Source organism: Clarias gariepinus, chromosome 5 (genome assembly GCF_024256425.1).
Source record: "Clarias gariepinus isolate MV-2021 ecotype Netherlands chromosome 5, CGAR_prim_01v2, whole genome shotgun sequence".
In the NCBI taxonomy this organism is placed as follows: Eukaryota; Metazoa; Chordata; class Actinopteri; order Siluriformes; family Clariidae; genus Clarias; species Clarias gariepinus.
Window position 1 is genome coordinate 35036029 of NC_071104.1, and position 18072 is coordinate 35054100.

At 38.9% G+C, this 18072-nt stretch overlaps 1 protein-coding gene across 1 annotated transcript in view; it reads left to right on the forward strand.

Annotated features, from left to right (window-relative positions):
- The first annotated feature begins 417 nt into the window (after positions 1 to 417).
- The window catches only part of ttn.1 (titin, tandem duplicate 1), a 137304-nt gene continuing 119649 nt past the window's right edge, over positions 418 to 18072 (forward strand). Inside the window, 36 exon segments of the mRNA XM_053496981.1 lie at positions 418 to 508; positions 621 to 824; positions 909 to 1196; positions 1301 to 1378; positions 1515 to 1737; positions 1857 to 2115; positions 3888 to 3953; positions 4034 to 4292; positions 4372 to 4447; positions 5256 to 5474; positions 5562 to 5704; positions 5830 to 6020; positions 6109 to 6339; positions 6428 to 6663; positions 7008 to 7216; positions 7311 to 7475; positions 7567 to 7735; positions 7829 to 9525; positions 9634 to 9915; positions 10077 to 10343; positions 10456 to 10728; positions 10820 to 11083; positions 11203 to 11463; positions 11619 to 11879; positions 11969 to 12232; positions 12317 to 12577; positions 12669 to 12929; positions 13017 to 13277; positions 13363 to 13504; positions 13609 to 13777; positions 14059 to 14290; positions 14468 to 14752; positions 14875 to 14976; positions 16519 to 17010; positions 17256 to 17747; positions 18016 to 18057. Of these exon segments, the coding sequence (XP_053352956.1) occupies positions 418 to 508; positions 621 to 824; positions 909 to 1196; positions 1301 to 1378; positions 1515 to 1737; positions 1857 to 2115; positions 3888 to 3953; positions 4034 to 4292; positions 4372 to 4447; positions 5256 to 5474; positions 5562 to 5704; positions 5830 to 6020; positions 6109 to 6339; positions 6428 to 6663; positions 7008 to 7216; positions 7311 to 7475; positions 7567 to 7735; positions 7829 to 9525; positions 9634 to 9915; positions 10077 to 10343; positions 10456 to 10728; positions 10820 to 11083; positions 11203 to 11463; positions 11619 to 11879; positions 11969 to 12232; positions 12317 to 12577; positions 12669 to 12929; positions 13017 to 13277; positions 13363 to 13504; positions 13609 to 13777; positions 14059 to 14290; positions 14468 to 14752; positions 14875 to 14976; positions 16519 to 17010; positions 17256 to 17747; positions 18016 to 18057 (9415 nt within the window).

Here is an 18072-nt window from a genome sequence, read left to right on the forward strand (position 1 = left end):
GAAAAGGCCTACCAGGATATTCCATCTTGATCTTTGTGTGAGGTCCTTTGTGCTTTACTTAATCATTAGCATTTGCATCTTCATAGGTAATTTGTTTCAAAAGCTGCAATCAAAGCTTCTTAGAAAGGTGTCTGAACTGACACACAGACCTTTTGGCACCACTAGTCTCTCAGATGACGGGTTGCTCAGAGCCAGGTGCAGCAGTGTGAAAGGAACGACACCAAATGATTAGTCAGTTAAATTTCTCTGCATCTAAAAATAGTTCACCTATAATTCATGCAACAAAAAAAAAAAACAATTTTAATGCTGTGGGTTTTTAATTGTGTTTTATGAAATAAATGATTTGACCTTAAATGGTTTGATGTCCAGTTAGGAGTGCCTCATTTTTGATTCATATTTTCCAGGGTGCCTACCACCATGACAACACAGGCGCCAACGTTTACGCAGCCGCTTCAGAGCGTTGTGGCACTTGAGGGTAGTGACGCAACGTTCGAAGCTCAAGTTAGTGGTAAGGATAAGTCACTTCCCATTTTTAATTGTTATCTTAATTGTTTATAAATTGAGCAAATACATAGTGTCTAGTTTGTTTAGGGTTATATTACAATCTCTGTTCCCTGCAGGTAATCCAGTTCCTGAGGTGAGCTGGTTTCGTGATGGCCAGGTTCTTTCTGCTGCCGCTCTGCCCGGCGCTCAGATCTCGTTCAGCGAAGGCCGCGCTGTTCTGAGGATCCCCGCCGTGACAGCCGCACACAGCGGAAGATTTTCTGTGAGAGCCACCAATGGCGCTGGACAAGCCACTAGCACTGCTGAACTCCTGGTTACAGGTAATTAAATTGATCTAATTTGATGTTGACCAAAAGCAATTCCTAACTTAAGATTTAGGTACCAAACCTGTCTTTTCTTTATAGCGGAAACTGCACCACCGACCTTTATTCAGAGACTACAAAGCATGACTGTGAGACAAGGAAGCAAAGTGAGGCTGGACATCCGTGTGACAGGAATCCCTACACCTGTGGTGAAGTTTTATAGAGAGGGAGCGGAGATTCAAAGCTCAGCTGACTTTGAGATTGTTCAAGATGGGGAACTTTACAGTTTGTTGATTGCAGAGGCTTTTCCTGAAGACTCTGGTGCATACTCCGTTACCGCCTCTAACAGCAGTGGACGTGCCACTTCAATCGCAGAACTCCTGGTTCGAGGTATATATTGACATTGCTGAAAAAATATGCATTTAACAGCAATTAATATGTTTGATCTTAGTATATCAGCATGGTAAAGAACACATGACTATGTTTTATTCTAGGTGATGAAGTTGCAGTGCCTGCTAAGAAGACCAAGACAGTTGTTTCAACCGCTGAGATTTCACAGACCAAGGTAGAAATAAGCAGAATTCTAATTTATCTGCACTTTTAATTAGATTTTATGCTCTGTAATTGCCTGCCCTTATCATCAGTCACCATGGTACCCTAACCAAGTGGTAAAAGGTAAAATACAGTACATTGTTGTATTTCATTCATAGATAATAGACGCTCATTCTGAGCCATCAGCCATGATAGAAATGCAAATGGAAGGAGGTGTTGAAATTCAGCATTTGGCTCACAAGACACCACCTCGTGTGCCTGGAAAACCAACCTCAATGTCCCCACCACCAGCTTCAGCAGTTTCAAAGGTTGCAGCTGCTCGCCACCAGTCTCCTTCCCCCGTAAGACATGTTAGGGCTCCAACCCACACACCTGTGAGGTAAATTGCTTTTTTTATTTTCCTAAATAGATTTATCCAGCAAGCTTGTCAAAAAAATATAAATATAATAAATGTAGTTTCTATTTTTTTGTCTTTAATCATCTTTTATTTTTCTTTAGGTCTGGTTCCCCAACTTCAAGAGTGTCTGTGTCCCCTATTAGACCTGTCAAGTCTCCCTTAATAACAGGCAAGTATGTCACAGAGGCTGCAGATGTTTTGCCTCCATGGAAGCAAGAAGGCTACGTTTCAGAGTGTAGCTACACTACAATGTCTGCTGGATCCACATATGTCCAGTCCTCATCCACACATGCCCAGAAGGAACAGTGGGAAGGCTCTTTTGCCATGCAGCAACAGATCAGTGGAGCTATTATTAAAGAGGTGAGGGTTTTTTTCAGGGTGGATCATTTGCCACCCCTAGTGGTAAAATAACTTATGTGCAACTTGGTGGTACCTTGTGGCAGAGGGGCAAAGGAAAGAAGGCAGATAAACAAACTATAGATAACAGAAAACACAGGTATAGTAACGATCTGTTCTATCTCTTAAGAATTGCTAATGCGATCATAAAGATCATCATGGTTACTCGAGACATCTTTTCAGCACATTTAGTACGATTTGTACTAAAGTTGTGAAAAAGAAAATATTTACCACGGTGCATGGTGACTTGGCAGTTAGTGCTGTTGTCTCGCACCTTTGGGTTGTGGGATTGAGTAATTTCTCTGGTCTGTGTATGTGTAACTGGAATGTTGCACTGTGCTTTTCTTGGGTTTCCTCTGGGTATTCTGGTTTTCCCTACAGTAGGCTAGACGTAGCAGGCTTGTGTTTAAGTTGTGTTTACAAATTGCCTATAGTATATATGTGTGTGTGTGTGTCTTGTGATGAGTTGAAACACCATCTCCTGCCTTGTCTCCCTGGCATAGTCTCCAGACACCCCACAACAAAAACCTATATAGGATCAGTGGTATGGAAAATAAATGTAATGACCTCCTATTATCCTGTGACATGCAGAGAAGAATAAGTTATCATTTGTCTTGGTTTCTTCATGGTGTCTTCTCGTGTTCTTTCCAATTTCAAAATTCAAATTCAAATTTTATTTGTCATGTACACAATCGTACACATTTGCCATAGTATTTTCCAATGGCTCTGGCTTGTTCATTAAGAATCTAATGTCTTAATGATATCTACATCCATATTTCTGTAAAACATCTTTATGAAAAACAATTATTGGTATGTGCTATACAAATACGCTGGAATTGAGTTTAGTCTCAATTGAATTTAGAGTTTAGTTTTTGCATTCATATATGGTTAATGGATGATTTTGCCAAAATTAACTTTAGGGAAACAGTGTTGAGAACATCTGTGAATATAATGACATAACTTTTGATAAAGCTCGGAGAAAAAGTAGATTTGGAGTCTCTCTTACTAATACACTTCATACTGTAAACAGTACTGAACAATTCGGTGACACCGGAAGCAGTAATGAAGGTATGGTCAATATTTTCAAAGAGTTGACCACTGCTAATTCTACTCTAACTGAGGACGACGTAAAGGAACACTACTCTGTGCTAGTTTATTTTATTCAAATTTTTTCATTAGAAGTTGAGCAATTTTAACAATGCACTGCAGCCTTAATGATTCAATTCAATTCAATTCAATTCAAATAATTTGTATGGATAACAGTTAATGCAATGATGCTCTAGAAATATAAAACATCACAGAAACCCTATCCTAACTGTGAAACTTAAGCTTTTCTGATAGAGGTAGTGAGTTAATGTGTAATTCTTTCAAGACACACTGTAGAGTTTTCCCATCAGGCAATCGGCATCACAGTCATACACTGCTTTTAGCTTGTCTTTGCTTTTACATGAAACATGGATTATTATTATTATTATTATTATTATTATTATTATTATTATTATTATTATTATTGTGTTATGCTCACCTATGTTGTCACCTATGTTGTTGTACTTTACACATCATTAAAACATTATTTTAAAATGTAAAGCTAACTAAGGATTTGTACCTTTAATTTGTGGGGGTAAAGTTGTGAAAAATAATTACTTTGTTGCATTATTATTATTATTATTTTTGTCAAAACATAATCTGTATCATGTTCTAAAACAGAGGATTTGAATGCACAAAATATTTTACAGGCTGTTGAGGCTGCAATGATCCCTTCTGATACACAAGTGCAAGTGATGCCACCAACAGTTGTAGCTGTAAGTATTTAACTTCAATGGATTTTCAAACCTAGGTTTAAGTCATTTATCAAACAAATGACTAAATTTCTGTTATTCAGGGCTTGAAGAACCTGACTGTAACTGAGGGAGAGTCTGTGACCCTGGAGTGCCAGATCTCAGGTCACCCCACACCAGGCATCATGTGGTTCAGAGAGGACTACAGGATTGAGAGTTCTATTGACTTCCAGATCACATATGAGCAAGGATATGCTCGATTGGTGATCCGTGAGGCTTTTGCTGAGGATAGCGGACGTTTCACTTGTACTGCTACAAACGAGGCTGGAACTATCAGCACCTCCTGCTACCTGCTTGTGCAAAGTAAGAATCTCATGCTTACAAGGCTACAATGTAACACAGTTCATGAAGATAGATACATTTTTTCCCCCTTTTTTTACAGTCTCTGAGGAAATTGAGAGTCGTGAGGATTTGACTGCTGTTTCTGAACAAATTGACATATCTATGCAAGAAAGACAGTGAGTGTGCCATGTCCTTTTCTAAGTTGATCTTGAGATGTCATCAATGAAAAATGAACCATAAATTTGTTAGATATTCCACAATTTCCTTTTTTTTATCCATGTATCTTGGAACGAAGCAACATCTTTGGATTCTTAATAAAAAAATATATATATTCTTGGTGAAATATGTAATTGTGACAAGACTATATTGTGCTATTGTTAGAGGTATCTAACTTTTTAGACATTTACATTTAAGCATTTGGCAGATGCTCTTATCCAGAGCGACATACATTTTTTATCTCATTACACATCTGAGCAGTTTTAGGGTTAAGGGCCTTGCTCAAGGGCCCAACAGTGGCAACATGGTGGTTATGGGGTTTGAACCTGGGATCTTCTGAAGCCAATGGTTTAACCACTGAGCTACCCCTGGCCCCATAGACATGACTTATACAGTATATTATATTTTATTTAGCTCTTTCTGCATTAGTGAACAGTCCTGGTTTTAGAAAGAAAGTCCAGGTCCATTCAAGCTGAATAATATGCTTCATCAAATTAGTTCCTATAACATCACAGTTCGGACCACATCCTTGCTCCGTGATTGTATTATGTATTGTATGTGGTAGCCTGTGCTATAACAACAACTAAAAATATTTTAACCAAATACGGCATATTGAGTTTGAACACACATTTTAAGATTTTTTGGCCAAAAATGTATTTAGGATTCAGCATTTCTTTCAATGGTTGCTGAGCTAGTGATGTGCCCACCAATGATTATGTACAAAACAACTTCGTATGGAATTCTAATTAATAACTAAAACTTTCCCAGGATTGCAGCTGAAGTCAGACAAGAGACCAGGTCACAAATCAGTGCTGTCTCTGAATCTGTGGAGACTGGAGCTGCTGTGGCTCCATTTTTTATAAGAAAGCCCACCGTGCAGAAACTGGTGGAAGGGAGTAGTGTTGTGTTTGAGTGCCAGATTGGAGGCAGTCCCAAACCTCACATCTACTGGAAAAAGAGTGGAATTCCACTCACTACTGGATACAGGTAGTTTATTAAAGCAGTTTTTCTTGGCATGCACTATTTAACACAGTATATATATATATTAACATTTTGTTCACATGTTTAATTTAGAAATAGAGTAGCTTACAATAAAGAAACAGGTCACTGCAAATTGGAGATTTCCATGACATTTTCTGAAGATGCTGGAGAATATATAGTGTTTGCAAGAAACCAGCTTGGGGAAGCATCAGCATCAGCTATGCTGCTTAATGAAGGTTGGTCATGCTAACATTTTTTTTGCTACACACACACACACACACACACCCACACACACACACACACACACACACACACACACACGTATCCTTGATCCTTATCATATTTTACATGTGTATTATAGAGGCATATGAAGCTTACATAAAAGAACATGAAGTTGCATATAAGACTGAAATGACTACAGAGGTGAGAATGGAGCCCAAAGTTGGAGACATTCCACCTGTATTTACGAATGAACTTGAAAAGGAGCAAATAATCATTCAGAAGAGAATGGCTAAGAAAACACAAATGATGCAGTCCATCACCTCTGAGCAGGTTTGTACACCTTTGTTTTAGAAAAGAGCCAATTCAACTCACCATCTTGATGATTATATCCATGTCTAACAATCCTGTCTTTTCACAGGAGTTCAAAATATCTTCTGTTGAACAGAGGTTCATGTATGAGATTGAGTGTCATTTGCTAAAGATTACCTACCAAAAATTGCTGGCTGAAGATGGGGAGCAGATGGACCTGACCATATCTGAGCATGAGTGTGTAACACCAGTTTTTAGCACTCCAGTGAAAAATTACAAGCTCAGGGAAGGAATGAGTGCCACATTGCACTTCAAAATGACAGGAACTCCGCTGCCTAAGGTAAAAAACTTCATCTGAAATGATATTGTATTCTAATGATTTAAAATAAAATAATTTTTTTTTACTAAGCCGGTATTCTAATTTGCAGATTACATGGTATAAAGATGGCAAACGCATAAGACATGGAGACCATTATCAAATGGAGGTTCTTAAAGATGGTAGAGCCAGTCTGCGTATTCCTGTGGTTGTACCAGAGGATGAGGGAATCTACAGTGCTCTGATTAGCAACATGAAGGGTAATGCTGTCAGCTCTGGCAAGCTGCATGTGGAATTAGAAGATGTGCACCCACGATTCCATCAACAAGAAACAGCTCAGAGGATCAGGTACGTCCAATTTAATGAGTTTAAAATGTTGTTGATTGTCCAAAAATAAATATACTATAATATAAAGAGAATTTAAGGTGATTTTCAATGTTTGATTTACTCATGTACTATGTGTTTTTTGTGATGTTCCAAAAGAATCTCAAAATTCTACCATTTTTAATTAAGACTAGAAGAATCTAGTGCAAATTGTGAATTGTGGCAGCACAGCAGTAGGTTTTAAGCTGCTTTTGTAATCATTAAATTTAAGATCTTATCAAATACAGTACATTGCATGCAGAGTGATATATACTTACAGTATGTACATCACATCATTACTGAGAATGTCTGTTTTTTATACAATTCAGATCTACATCGCCACACTCTACCAGTCGTTCTCCCGGACGTTCACCTGCTCGCAGACTAGATGACACTGATGAAGCCCACCTTGAAAGACTTTATAAGCCTGTTTTTGTCACCAAGCCATCTTCCTTTAAGTGCTCTGAGGGACAAACTGCAAGATTTGACCTGAAGGTTGTAGGAAGACCCATGCCTGAAACTTACTGGTTCCATAATGGTATGTTAGATAAAAACCCTAATTTGCTAAATTTCATTCAGACATTGTAGATCTGTTTTTTTTAAAGAGTTAAATGCATTTTTCTTTTAATAAGGACAACAAGTCATAAATGACTATACCCACAAGATTGTGGTGAAGGAAGATGGAACCCAGTCATTGATTGTGGTTCCTGCTATGCCTCATGACTCTGGAGAATGGACAGTTGTTGCTCAGAACAGAGCTGGAAAAACCTCTGTTTCTATGACTCTTACTGTAGAAGGTAATTTTTTTTTTTAAATAACTCCTAATGTGCCTTACACTTTTATTTAAATATTAAATCTAATATTCCTTTTTTTTATATGAAATTTTAGCTAAGGAAAATTTGGAGAGGCCCCTGTTTGTTGAGAAGCTGAAGAACATTACTGTTAAAGAAGGAAGCTTGGTTGAATTGGCTGTTAAAGCAATTGGCTCTCCCCTCCCGGACATTGTTTGGCTGAAAAACAGTGATATCATCACCCCAAACAAGCATCCACATATCAGGTGAATATTTTCTGTAGCAATAAGTAGTATCACAAACAATATTTGGTTTTAAATATGAATAATCTAAACATTTAAAATTGTGTTTGTTTCCAGAATTGAGGGTGGCAAAGGGGGGGCTTCTTTCAAGATTGCTCACAGTTCTGGCTCTGATAGTGCCTGGTACACAGCTACAGCTATTAACAAAGCTGGCCGAGATACCACTCGCTGCAAAGTCAATGTTGAAGTGGAGGCAGCGGGACCTCAACCAGAGAGAAAACTAATTATTCCGAAAGGAACTTATAAAGCTAAGGAAATTGCTGCACCTGAATTGGAGCCACTTCATCTCCGCTATGGTCAGGATCAATGGGAGGAGGGTGACCTTTATGACAAGGAGAAGCAGCAGAAGCCTCTGTTCAAAAAGAAACTAACATCTGTCAGGCTAAAGCAGTTTGGTCCTGTACATTTTGAATGCAGACTTACCCCTATTGGTGATCCCACAATGATTGTTGAGTGGCTGCATGATGGAAAGCCCCTGGAAGCTGCTAACAGACTACGTATGATTAATGAATTTGGCTATTGCAGTCTTGACTATGAAGCTGCTTATGCCAGAGACAGTGGTGTCATCACATGCAGAGCTACCAACAAATTTGGTGTTGACCAGACCTCAGCTACCCTGATTGTGAAAGATGAGAAGAGCCTTGTTGAGGAAAGCCAGTTGCCTGAGGGTAGGAGAGGGCCAAGACTTGATGAATTAGAGCGTATTGCTCATGAGGGAGCTCCTTCTGGAGTTAGTGGTGATGAAACAACAGAGAAAACCAAGCCTGAGATTGTCTTGCTTCCAGAGCCCATTAGAGTACTGGAAGGGGAAACTGCAAAATTCCGTTGCAGAGTAACTGGATACCCAAGCCCAAAAGTCAACTGGTACCTGAATGGACAGCTTATTCGTAAAAGCAAAAGATTTAGGCTACAGTATGATGGCATACACTACCTTGAGATTGTGGACTGCAAATCTTATGATTCAGGAGATGTCAAAGTTGTGGCAGAAAACCCTGAAGGTGCTGTTGAGCATGTTGTGAAGTTTGAGATTCAACAGAGGGAGGACTTCCGAACAATTCTGCGTCGGGCCCCAGAAATTAAGCCTCCTACAACTGTTCAAGAGCATGGCAGGGTGACCTTTGAGGTTATTAAGCCTGAGAAGTCCTCAGAAACCTCCAAAGAGTCCAAAGAGGTAGTAAAACTGAAGAAAGCAGAGAGGGTAACCCATGAGAAACTAACAGAGGAATCTGAAGAGCTGAGAAGCAAATTTAAGCGCAGAACTCAGGAAGGCTACTATGAAGCAATTACTGCGGTTGAGCTGAAGTCCCGTAAAAGAGATGAGTCCTATGAAGATATGCTCAGGAAGAGAAAAGATGAACTCCTTCATCATACCAAAGAATTAACTGAGGCCGAAAAGAAAAAGGAGGAGGAGGAGCATAAACTCACCATTCCCAAAATTAAACCAGATAAAATAGTACTTTCACCCAGTATGGAGGCTCCAAAAATTCATGAACGTATTCAGAGTCAGACAGTTGCCCAAGGAGATGAAGTACGCTTCCATTGCAGAGTTGTTGGTAAACCAGATCCAGAATGTCAGTGGTTTAAGAATGGAGTTTTACTAGAAAAATCTGACAGAATTTATTGGTACTGGCCTGAGGACCATGTCTGTGAACTGGTCATTAGAGATGTGTCCACTGAAGATTCTGCTAGTATCATGGTCAAAGCTATGAACATTGCAGGCGAGACTTCAAGCCATGCATTCTTACTGATTCAAGGTATTTTCAACACTAAAGCTACTAAAGAATAATTCAACCCATGTTTTTTCCCTTTATTTTATGTTACCGTCCACTACATGATTGCCTTTTATTTGATTTTTCCTTCAGCGAAACAAGTTGTATCCTTTACTCAAACGCTAGAAGATCAAAGTGCCAAAGAAAAGGACACCATGGTGACCTTTGAATGTGAGACAAATGAACCTTTTGTGAAGGTCAAATGGCTGAAGAACAATGTAGAGATTTTCTCTGGAGATAAGTACAGAATGCACTCTGACAGGAAGGTGCATTTTATGTCTGTACTGATCATCAATATGAGTGATGAAGCAGAATATAGCTGTGTACTTGCTGATGATGACCACATTAGTACAACTGCAAGACTTTATGTCGAAGGTAATGGTGTTGAGCAAAAATTAACCATTTTAGATTGTATACTGTATATGATAGCATTTAAGCATAGTAAACCAATCTTCCTATACTTTTAATGTTTTGAGCCATTAAATTAATAGTGTTGTAAAGTAAAGTAATGTTGATTTATTTTAATTGCCATTTAGGTGCACCACTTGAAATGGTAAAGAACCTTGAGAATACAGAAGTGCCAGAGTCATTTACAGGGGAGTTTGAGTGTGAAGTTTCCCGTGAAGATGCTCAAGGCACTTGGTACTTTGAGAACAAAGCGATAATTCCTAGCCTTAAATATGTTGTGTCCTCCCGTCGTGGTCGCCACAGCCTATTTGTTAAAGATGTGAAAAAAGAGGACCAAGGAAAATACACTTTTGAAGTGGGTGACCTGAAGACAAGTGCTTCCCTAAAAATGAAATGTGAGTATTCTTGAAAGGGGCTCAAGATAATGAGGATATAGAATAAGGACATAGGGGGGAAACACTTTCTCTCATGCTTTGTATTTTTACCACCATCAAATTTTCTTTTCAGTGCGTCCAGTTACACTGATGCAAGGCCTATCTGACTTGACAATATGTGAGGGTGATATTGCCCAGCTTGAGGTACGATTCTCTCAGGAAAATGTTGAAGGAACATGGATGAAGGATGGCCAGGCCATCTCAGCCACAGATAGAATTCATATTGTAATTGACAAATTGAACTATAAGCTTTTAATTGAAGATGCTAATAAAGATGACACTGGAGTGTACTCCTTCAATGTACCCAACCAAGGCATTTCCACATCTGGAAAGCTTATTGTTCAAGGTAAATTTCATAAACAATGTCTGGTTCATACATGTTTTTCTGTAATATGGAAATATTCGAATGTATAATTATGAACTCTATATCTTCACAGCCATTGACTTTTTGGTACCATTAAAGGACATTTCTGCAGTAGAGGGTACAAAGTCTGTTTTTGAGGCCAAGATCACTGCAGCTGATGTGAGCTCAGTGAAATGGTATCATGATGACAAATTGGTGATACCCAATGACAGAGTCCAAATGGTCGCAAAAGGTTCTAAACAACGTCTAGTGTTGAACAGGACTTATGCTTCAGATGAAGGACAATATAAGCTGGTTGTTGGTCGTGTTGATTCAACATGCAACCTGGCAGTTCAAAGTATGTTCTGCATAGATCAAAAAATAATCATTTAATGTCATATATGAATAACATATAAATGAATGATGAATAATAAATAAAATGAATAATAAATATTGTTTCATTCTTGTGTCTATTAGAAATCAACATTGTAAAGCACATGGAGGACTGTGTATGTACAGAGACTCAGAATGTCACATTTGAGGTCGAAGTATCTCATTCCGGAATTGACGCTCTCTGGACATTTAATGGTCAAACTCTGAAGGCTGGCCCCAAGTACAAAATTGACAGCAAAGGTACCCACTATAGCCTCACCATCCTTAATACCATGAAGGACGATGAAGGAGAGTACGTCTTTGCTGCTGGAGAGAAGACATCTAGTGCAAATCTTATTGTTTCAGGTATACAAATATTTATACAAGTATAACAGCTCATTTTGTAATATTTAATATTAAAGCTAGTTTGTGAACTGTGTATCTATGTTGCAGCCTTTTACGTTCTGTTTAACTAATTTTAGGGGTAAATATATGATTTCTTGTTGTTGTTTTTTTCATAGGTGGTGCTATAAGCAGACCACTTTGTGATTTGACAGTAGCAGAGTCCCAAACTGCTGTATTAGAGTGTGAGGTTGCAAGTGAATCCGCTGAAGGAAAGTGGCTTAAGAATGGACAGTCTGTTAGCTTCGATGACAATGTCAGGAGTGAAGACAATGGGACTTTAAGAAGCCTAGTTATTGATATCACCAGACCACAGGATATTGGAGAGTATACATACCAGGTTGCAAACTCTACAACATCTGCTAACCTAAGGGTTGAAGGTACATTTAAGTTTTACTATATACAGTAGGTGCATTGTGCTTTAATTATTCTGTCTTTTGGTTGCTCATAATTGAATGCCATTTTATAGCTGTTAGGATCAAAAAGACTATGAAGAACCAAACTGTCATTGAAACACAAGATGCTGTGTTCAACCTTGAACTCACTCATTTGGATGTAAAAGGGGTCCAGTGGATCAAGAATGGTGTTGAAATCATTCCGAGTGATAAATATGAAATCACAGTAGATGGCATGGTTCACACCCTTAAGATTAAAAATTGCAACACCCATGATGAATCTGTTTATGGATTCAAACTTGGAAAGCTCTCTGCTAATTCAAGACTCAATGTTGAGAGTAAGTATTTGCCCATTAATGCTTTTACACAGATGTGTCCATGGGATGTTCTTTCATTTAATTTTTTTTTTATCTCTCTTGTAGCTATCAAGGTTGTGAAGAAGCCCAAGGATGCAACTTCATTGTTGGGCGGCACTGCTTCATTTGAGCTGAGCCTATCACACGATGACATTCCAGTTAAGTGGATGTTCAATAGCCAAGAACTCAAGCCAAGCTCTAATATTAAGCTACTCTCGGAAAGAAAAGCCCACAAACTTGTTATTCAGAACGTGGAAGAGAGCATGACCGGAGAGTACACTGCTCTTATTGGACATTTACAATGCAGTGCACATCTGCATGTTGAATGTATGTAAACTTTTTTACATTTTGTAAAGTAGGCATCCCCATGTAGTAGTATACAAGTTGAATAATGATGTCCATTTTAACATTTATTTAGCTTTGAGTGTCATAAACCCCCTGAAGGACGTTGAGGTTCCAGAGACCCAGGTGGCCACATTTGAATGTGAAGTTTCACATTTTAATGTCCCCTCTATCTGGCTGAAAGATGGAATTGAGATTGAGACGAGCGAGAAGTTCGGAATTGTAGTGCAGGGCAAGCTTCATCAACTAAAAATCATGAACGCTAGCATAGATGATGCAGCGGAATACACATTTGTCTGTGGAGATGACGGTGTCTCTGCCATCCTGACTGTTAACCGTAAGTCAGTTTAAAGTTCTCTATGCTTATTTGTTGCTTTAAGATGTGAATATAACATATACTTGCATTATTTTTTAAATATTTCAGCCATAGAAATCACATCCATGCTCGAGGACCTCAGTGCTCAGGAGAGGGACACCATTACATTTAAAGTGACTGTTAATTATGAAGGTATCAGCCATAAATGGCTAAAGAATGGAGTAATGATTAGATCCAGTGACCGATGCCAGATTCGTTCCAAACAGTTCACACACTCTCTCACTATCCAAAATGTGCATTTTGGGGATAGTGCAGAGTACAAATTTGTGGCAGGATCTGCTGAGACATCGGCAAAGCTGTTCGTTGAATGTGAGTTCCTAACTTCTATTTGGTATAGACAATTTTGGTAATCCTTTTTGTTTCATCACAATGACGCACATTTTCTCCTTAATAGCTCGTGTCATTGAGATTACAAAACACATCAAAGACATCAAGGTCACCGAGAAGAAAAGGGCCACCTTTGAATGTGAGCTCTCTGAGCCCAATGTTCAAGTCACTTGGTTAAAAGATGGACAGGAACTTGAATTATCTGACAGGTACTGCTAAAGGTGTTTTATTTTCCACAATACTATATACCCATTTGGAAACACGTCATATGGTTATAAAATAAATGTTGCTTGGTACAATTTTAAATATTTAGGTTTAAAGCTACCACAGACAAATCCATTCAGCGCTTGATCATCCAGAGCATTCGCATGTCTGATGCTGGTGAATACTCTGTGGTCGCCGGCTCAAGCATCTCCAAGGCTCACCTCACAGTGGAGGGCAAGGATGTTCAAATCTCTGAGCCTGCTGAAAAAGAAATAAGGGTAAGTCTGACATTATTATTACATTTAGGCATTTGGCAGACGTTCTTATCCAGAGCGACTTACATTTTTATCTCATTATACATCTGAGCAGTTAAGGGCCTTGCTCAAGGGCCCAACAGTGGCAACTTGGTGGTTGTGGGGTTTGAACCTGGGATCATCCGAACCGTAGTCCAATGCCTTAACCACTGAGCTACCCCTGGCCTTATTACTTAAGTCTGACTTAACTGCCAGTACATGAACCCTTGCATGCCTGTTTTTATAATCTTTCCTTCACAATCTAGGTGGTTGAGAAGCAAAGAGCCACTTTTGAGTTTGAAGTCAGTGAAGAAGAAATCGAAGGTCGCTGGCTGAAAAATGGAGTTCAGATCCAATTCTCTCAAGAAAAGCGTTACAACTATGTGACTATCAGAAAGGTGCACCGCTTGACAATTGCTGAAACTTACCAGAGTGATGCTGGGGAATACACTTTTATTGCTGGAAAGAACAGAAGCACATTGACTCTGCATGTCAACAGTGAGTGTCTTTACCAACAGCTCATAAAGCTATCTACTTTAACATCACATCCCTATCAGTTTGTGTCAATGGGGAAATATGCAGTTCTTTGCTGCACTTTAATTTAAAGTAGGTAGTTAATTGATGGCCCGTTTCCATGTTCCTAGTTGTCTTAATAACCTTTGAAATACAATTCAGGTCCTGAGCCTCCTCAGATCATCAGGCATATGGAGCCTTTGTCTGTTGAGGCTGGTAAACCTGCACGCTTCTCTGTGGAAGTGACTGGCATCCCTGAGCCCCAGGTCTCCTGGTATAAGGAATCTCAAGTATTATCTTCTGGATTCAAGTGTAAGTTCCAGAGAGAAGGAAATGAACACACTCTGCTGCTCATTGAAGTCTTCCCAGAGGATGCAGCTCAGTACACATGTGAAGCCAGAAATGACTTTGGCCAAGCCACCAGCTCAGCTGTACTCAATGTAGAAGGTATGGTTGAGAAAAAAAAAAAACACACACACACAGGTTCATACAATGACACAATTGATACAATGATAGTGTTGGCTCAAAGCTGAATTAGCTGACTAACATTTGTATTTCTCTTTAATCAGTTTCTGAAGTGGTTTCTCCAGATGTTGGAGTTCCATCTGTGAAAATGTCTTCTCTACATGATGTATCTGTTGAGTCTGCCAGATTCCATGTCTCTGCAGAGGGTAAGGGCATTTGTCTGAATGAGTAAAGACTGAGTCATCATCAATCTACTCTATGGGACAAACTTACAGTTTAATAGACTCTACGTATGAGATTAGAAATGCCATATGTTCTGTACAATACATCCTCATCCACATATACTATAACATCAATAAGTGAATGATAATAGCAAAAAAAAACAACTATGTGTGGTGTTTGCTAATATCATTCACTTATCGGTGTTACATGCTTTATTAGATTACCAGGTTGCTGGAACAAAAATCATTAAAATTTTATCAGCCCAATTCTGGAGGACTGGGGTACATCACAGTATGACTACATTCACATTACAAGCTTCATTGCTTTTTGCTCAAATCCACTTTCTGCTTTGATGGTTCACTTTTGTGTTTGTAAGTGAACCATAATTGTCATCGGTTTGAACAAGATCTCTCTTATGAAAGTACACGCATGTGCACAATTTCAACAACAATAACATCCATAGAAAAGGCATGTTGAGCAACCGTGGTCATTACATGTTTGCCTCATTGATCTTAGCTTTCAAGCTCCTTTCTTTGGCCTTTAACTAAGTATGTTTATACTGTAGACCCAGCTATACCATTAAGCTACATGATTTTCAGTAGAGTCCTTACAGTTTTACCTGGAATTACTTATTTCCACGAATGCTGAGAAAATATTGCATCACCCCTCTACTGACTCAATTGCTCTTCCAATTGCTCTTCTATTCTTTTTTTTTTCTTTTCTAAACACTGGATGCTGACTGGTGGTATGCGCATGTGCAGTGAAGTTTGATGTGCACTGTTGAAGACACGCGTGTATCACAGAAGTTGCACAATGGCTCGTAGTAGTGTCACACGGCATTCTTCTTATCTTGCACTGAGTGTCTTGCTGAAACCCTTGGACTGTCTTACGCGAATCTTATAACTCTTACTACCATAAATGCACTGCTTTATCAGCATCTTCAACTCCAGTAGTGAAAAAAAAGAGACCTGGCCAGTTGGATACCACCATGTTCTTTATTTAATTTATAAATGTTGAGTGTTGCAGGACGGTAGATGCGTGTCTTACCGTAGTGGCTTAGTGTCAATGCCTACCAGTGACAGACCAGCAACAGTCTTTGCTCATACCTCTGCTGCAATGCAATTGCATGGCCACATAGCAGATATGTATCCCATCTGGGATCACATATAAAAAGCGGCATAAATCTAACATTTTTAATCTAAATTTTAACAGCTCGGATAACTTTCATTTAGGAAAAGCATCAAATAAGTGCCACTTTAAACCTGTAATGGGAATGTAGCATTATGTAACTTACCTGCTCTTACACAGGCCTGGTGGTTAAGTAATTATTTGTATTAGTGGACAGGGAAGTCACCACATTGTGCAGGACTTGGGCCTCCAAAAAGTTTTTAAGACTGCAACACATCACCTTTTCAACTCTACCAACCTCACACTGCTCTAATGGCCTCTTCCGAATCAACAATAGACAATTTTAAGACTGCCGTAATTGTTTAATCTTATTTTTTTTTTTTTTTTTTATTGCCCAGATCACAATGTGGAAACCATAAGTAGGCAAAGTGTGTCAAGCAGTGAAGTATCTCATCTGGAGGGGATCACTTCTCACACCTTTACTGAGACTCATTCTTCTTCTTCTACTACTGTTCAAACATTTGAAATGGTGTCCACTGTGCAAACAAGCTCAACCTCTGTGCAAAGCATTAAAGTCCAACAACACATGTCATCAGGGGAAGAATATTCCAGCGAACCTGCTTTGACTTTAAAAATGAATGACCTCATAGTCAGTCTGGGTGACATGGCGCAGTTCAACTGTTCTTTCACTGGGGAGCCTCTTACTGAAATTGTATGGGATCATAATGGAAGAACGCTCACGAATACAGCGAGAGTACAATGTATGGATCACCAAGGGGTCTTGTCTCTTGTCATACTCAATGTGCAACTCACAGACGAGGGAAGTTATGGATGCACTGTTAAAAATGAAAACGGCGAGAATCGAACATCTGCAAGGCTCACAGTAGAAGGTGCTTACAGGTTTTCTTTTTATTCTGATGTCCATTTAAACCTATTCTGCTTAACGCTGGTGGTTTAATTAAACCGATATTATCACTGACAGTGTAATATCCTATATAATCCTGTGAACAGTCTAATCTTTGCCAAGCGTAGCCTAACAATATTGTCATCAGACTAACATTTTCTTTTTATCAATTCTAAAATTTCCTCTTACTGATAAGTAACCCCTAATTTCCATAACTTTATTCTCACTCAGCTAAAGAAGCAAACTTCAAAGCAGAAACCCCCATCCCTTCTGACTCAGTCAGTAAATCTTCTAAAAGTGAAAATGAGCCCACTGCAAAGACATCTGACAAAGAAAAACAGGAGTACATCCAGACTATTGGATCGTTAGATACCTTCTCCCTGAGACATTACTATCCTGATGTGGTACCTTTGGTGGATCCTGTTATATATAAATCGATTCAGCCCGAGTTTCTTATGAAACTACAGCCCGAAACCACTGCACAGCAGCAAGACAAGGTTTCTCTTTATTACGTACTTCAAGGAATCCCCTCTTCATATGTGACATGGCTGCACAATCAGTCGATGGTTGAAGAGCCACGGTTGTACTCACTGAAGCATGATGGACCTTTGTGCTGCTTAAACGTAATGAATGTTGGTCCCAAGCAAGGAGAAACGTATACATGCAAAATTATCAGTGCTTCAGAAGACAGTGAGTGCAGCACCCAACTCAGGGTGAAGACAGGTTGGCATTTTGCATGCTTTGCTTCTTCTTATTCTTTATGACTACACTCCTGTAGAATCTTAATCCATAAAAGTAAAATATAATATCTTTCAAAACATTACATCAAAAGAGAATCTGTAGAGAAATGACTGCTGGACATCCTTCAAGGGAGATTATATAATCTATTACAGTTTGAATTCATTTTTTTTTTTTTTTTTTTTTTTTACCTTAATATATACTGTATGTTTATTTACCCTGGAATGTAATATGGTGTATTTTCATTTCACAGTGCCAAGGGTTGAGGAACCTGTGTATGTGGAAGAAGTCAAAGGTAAAAGAAGATTAT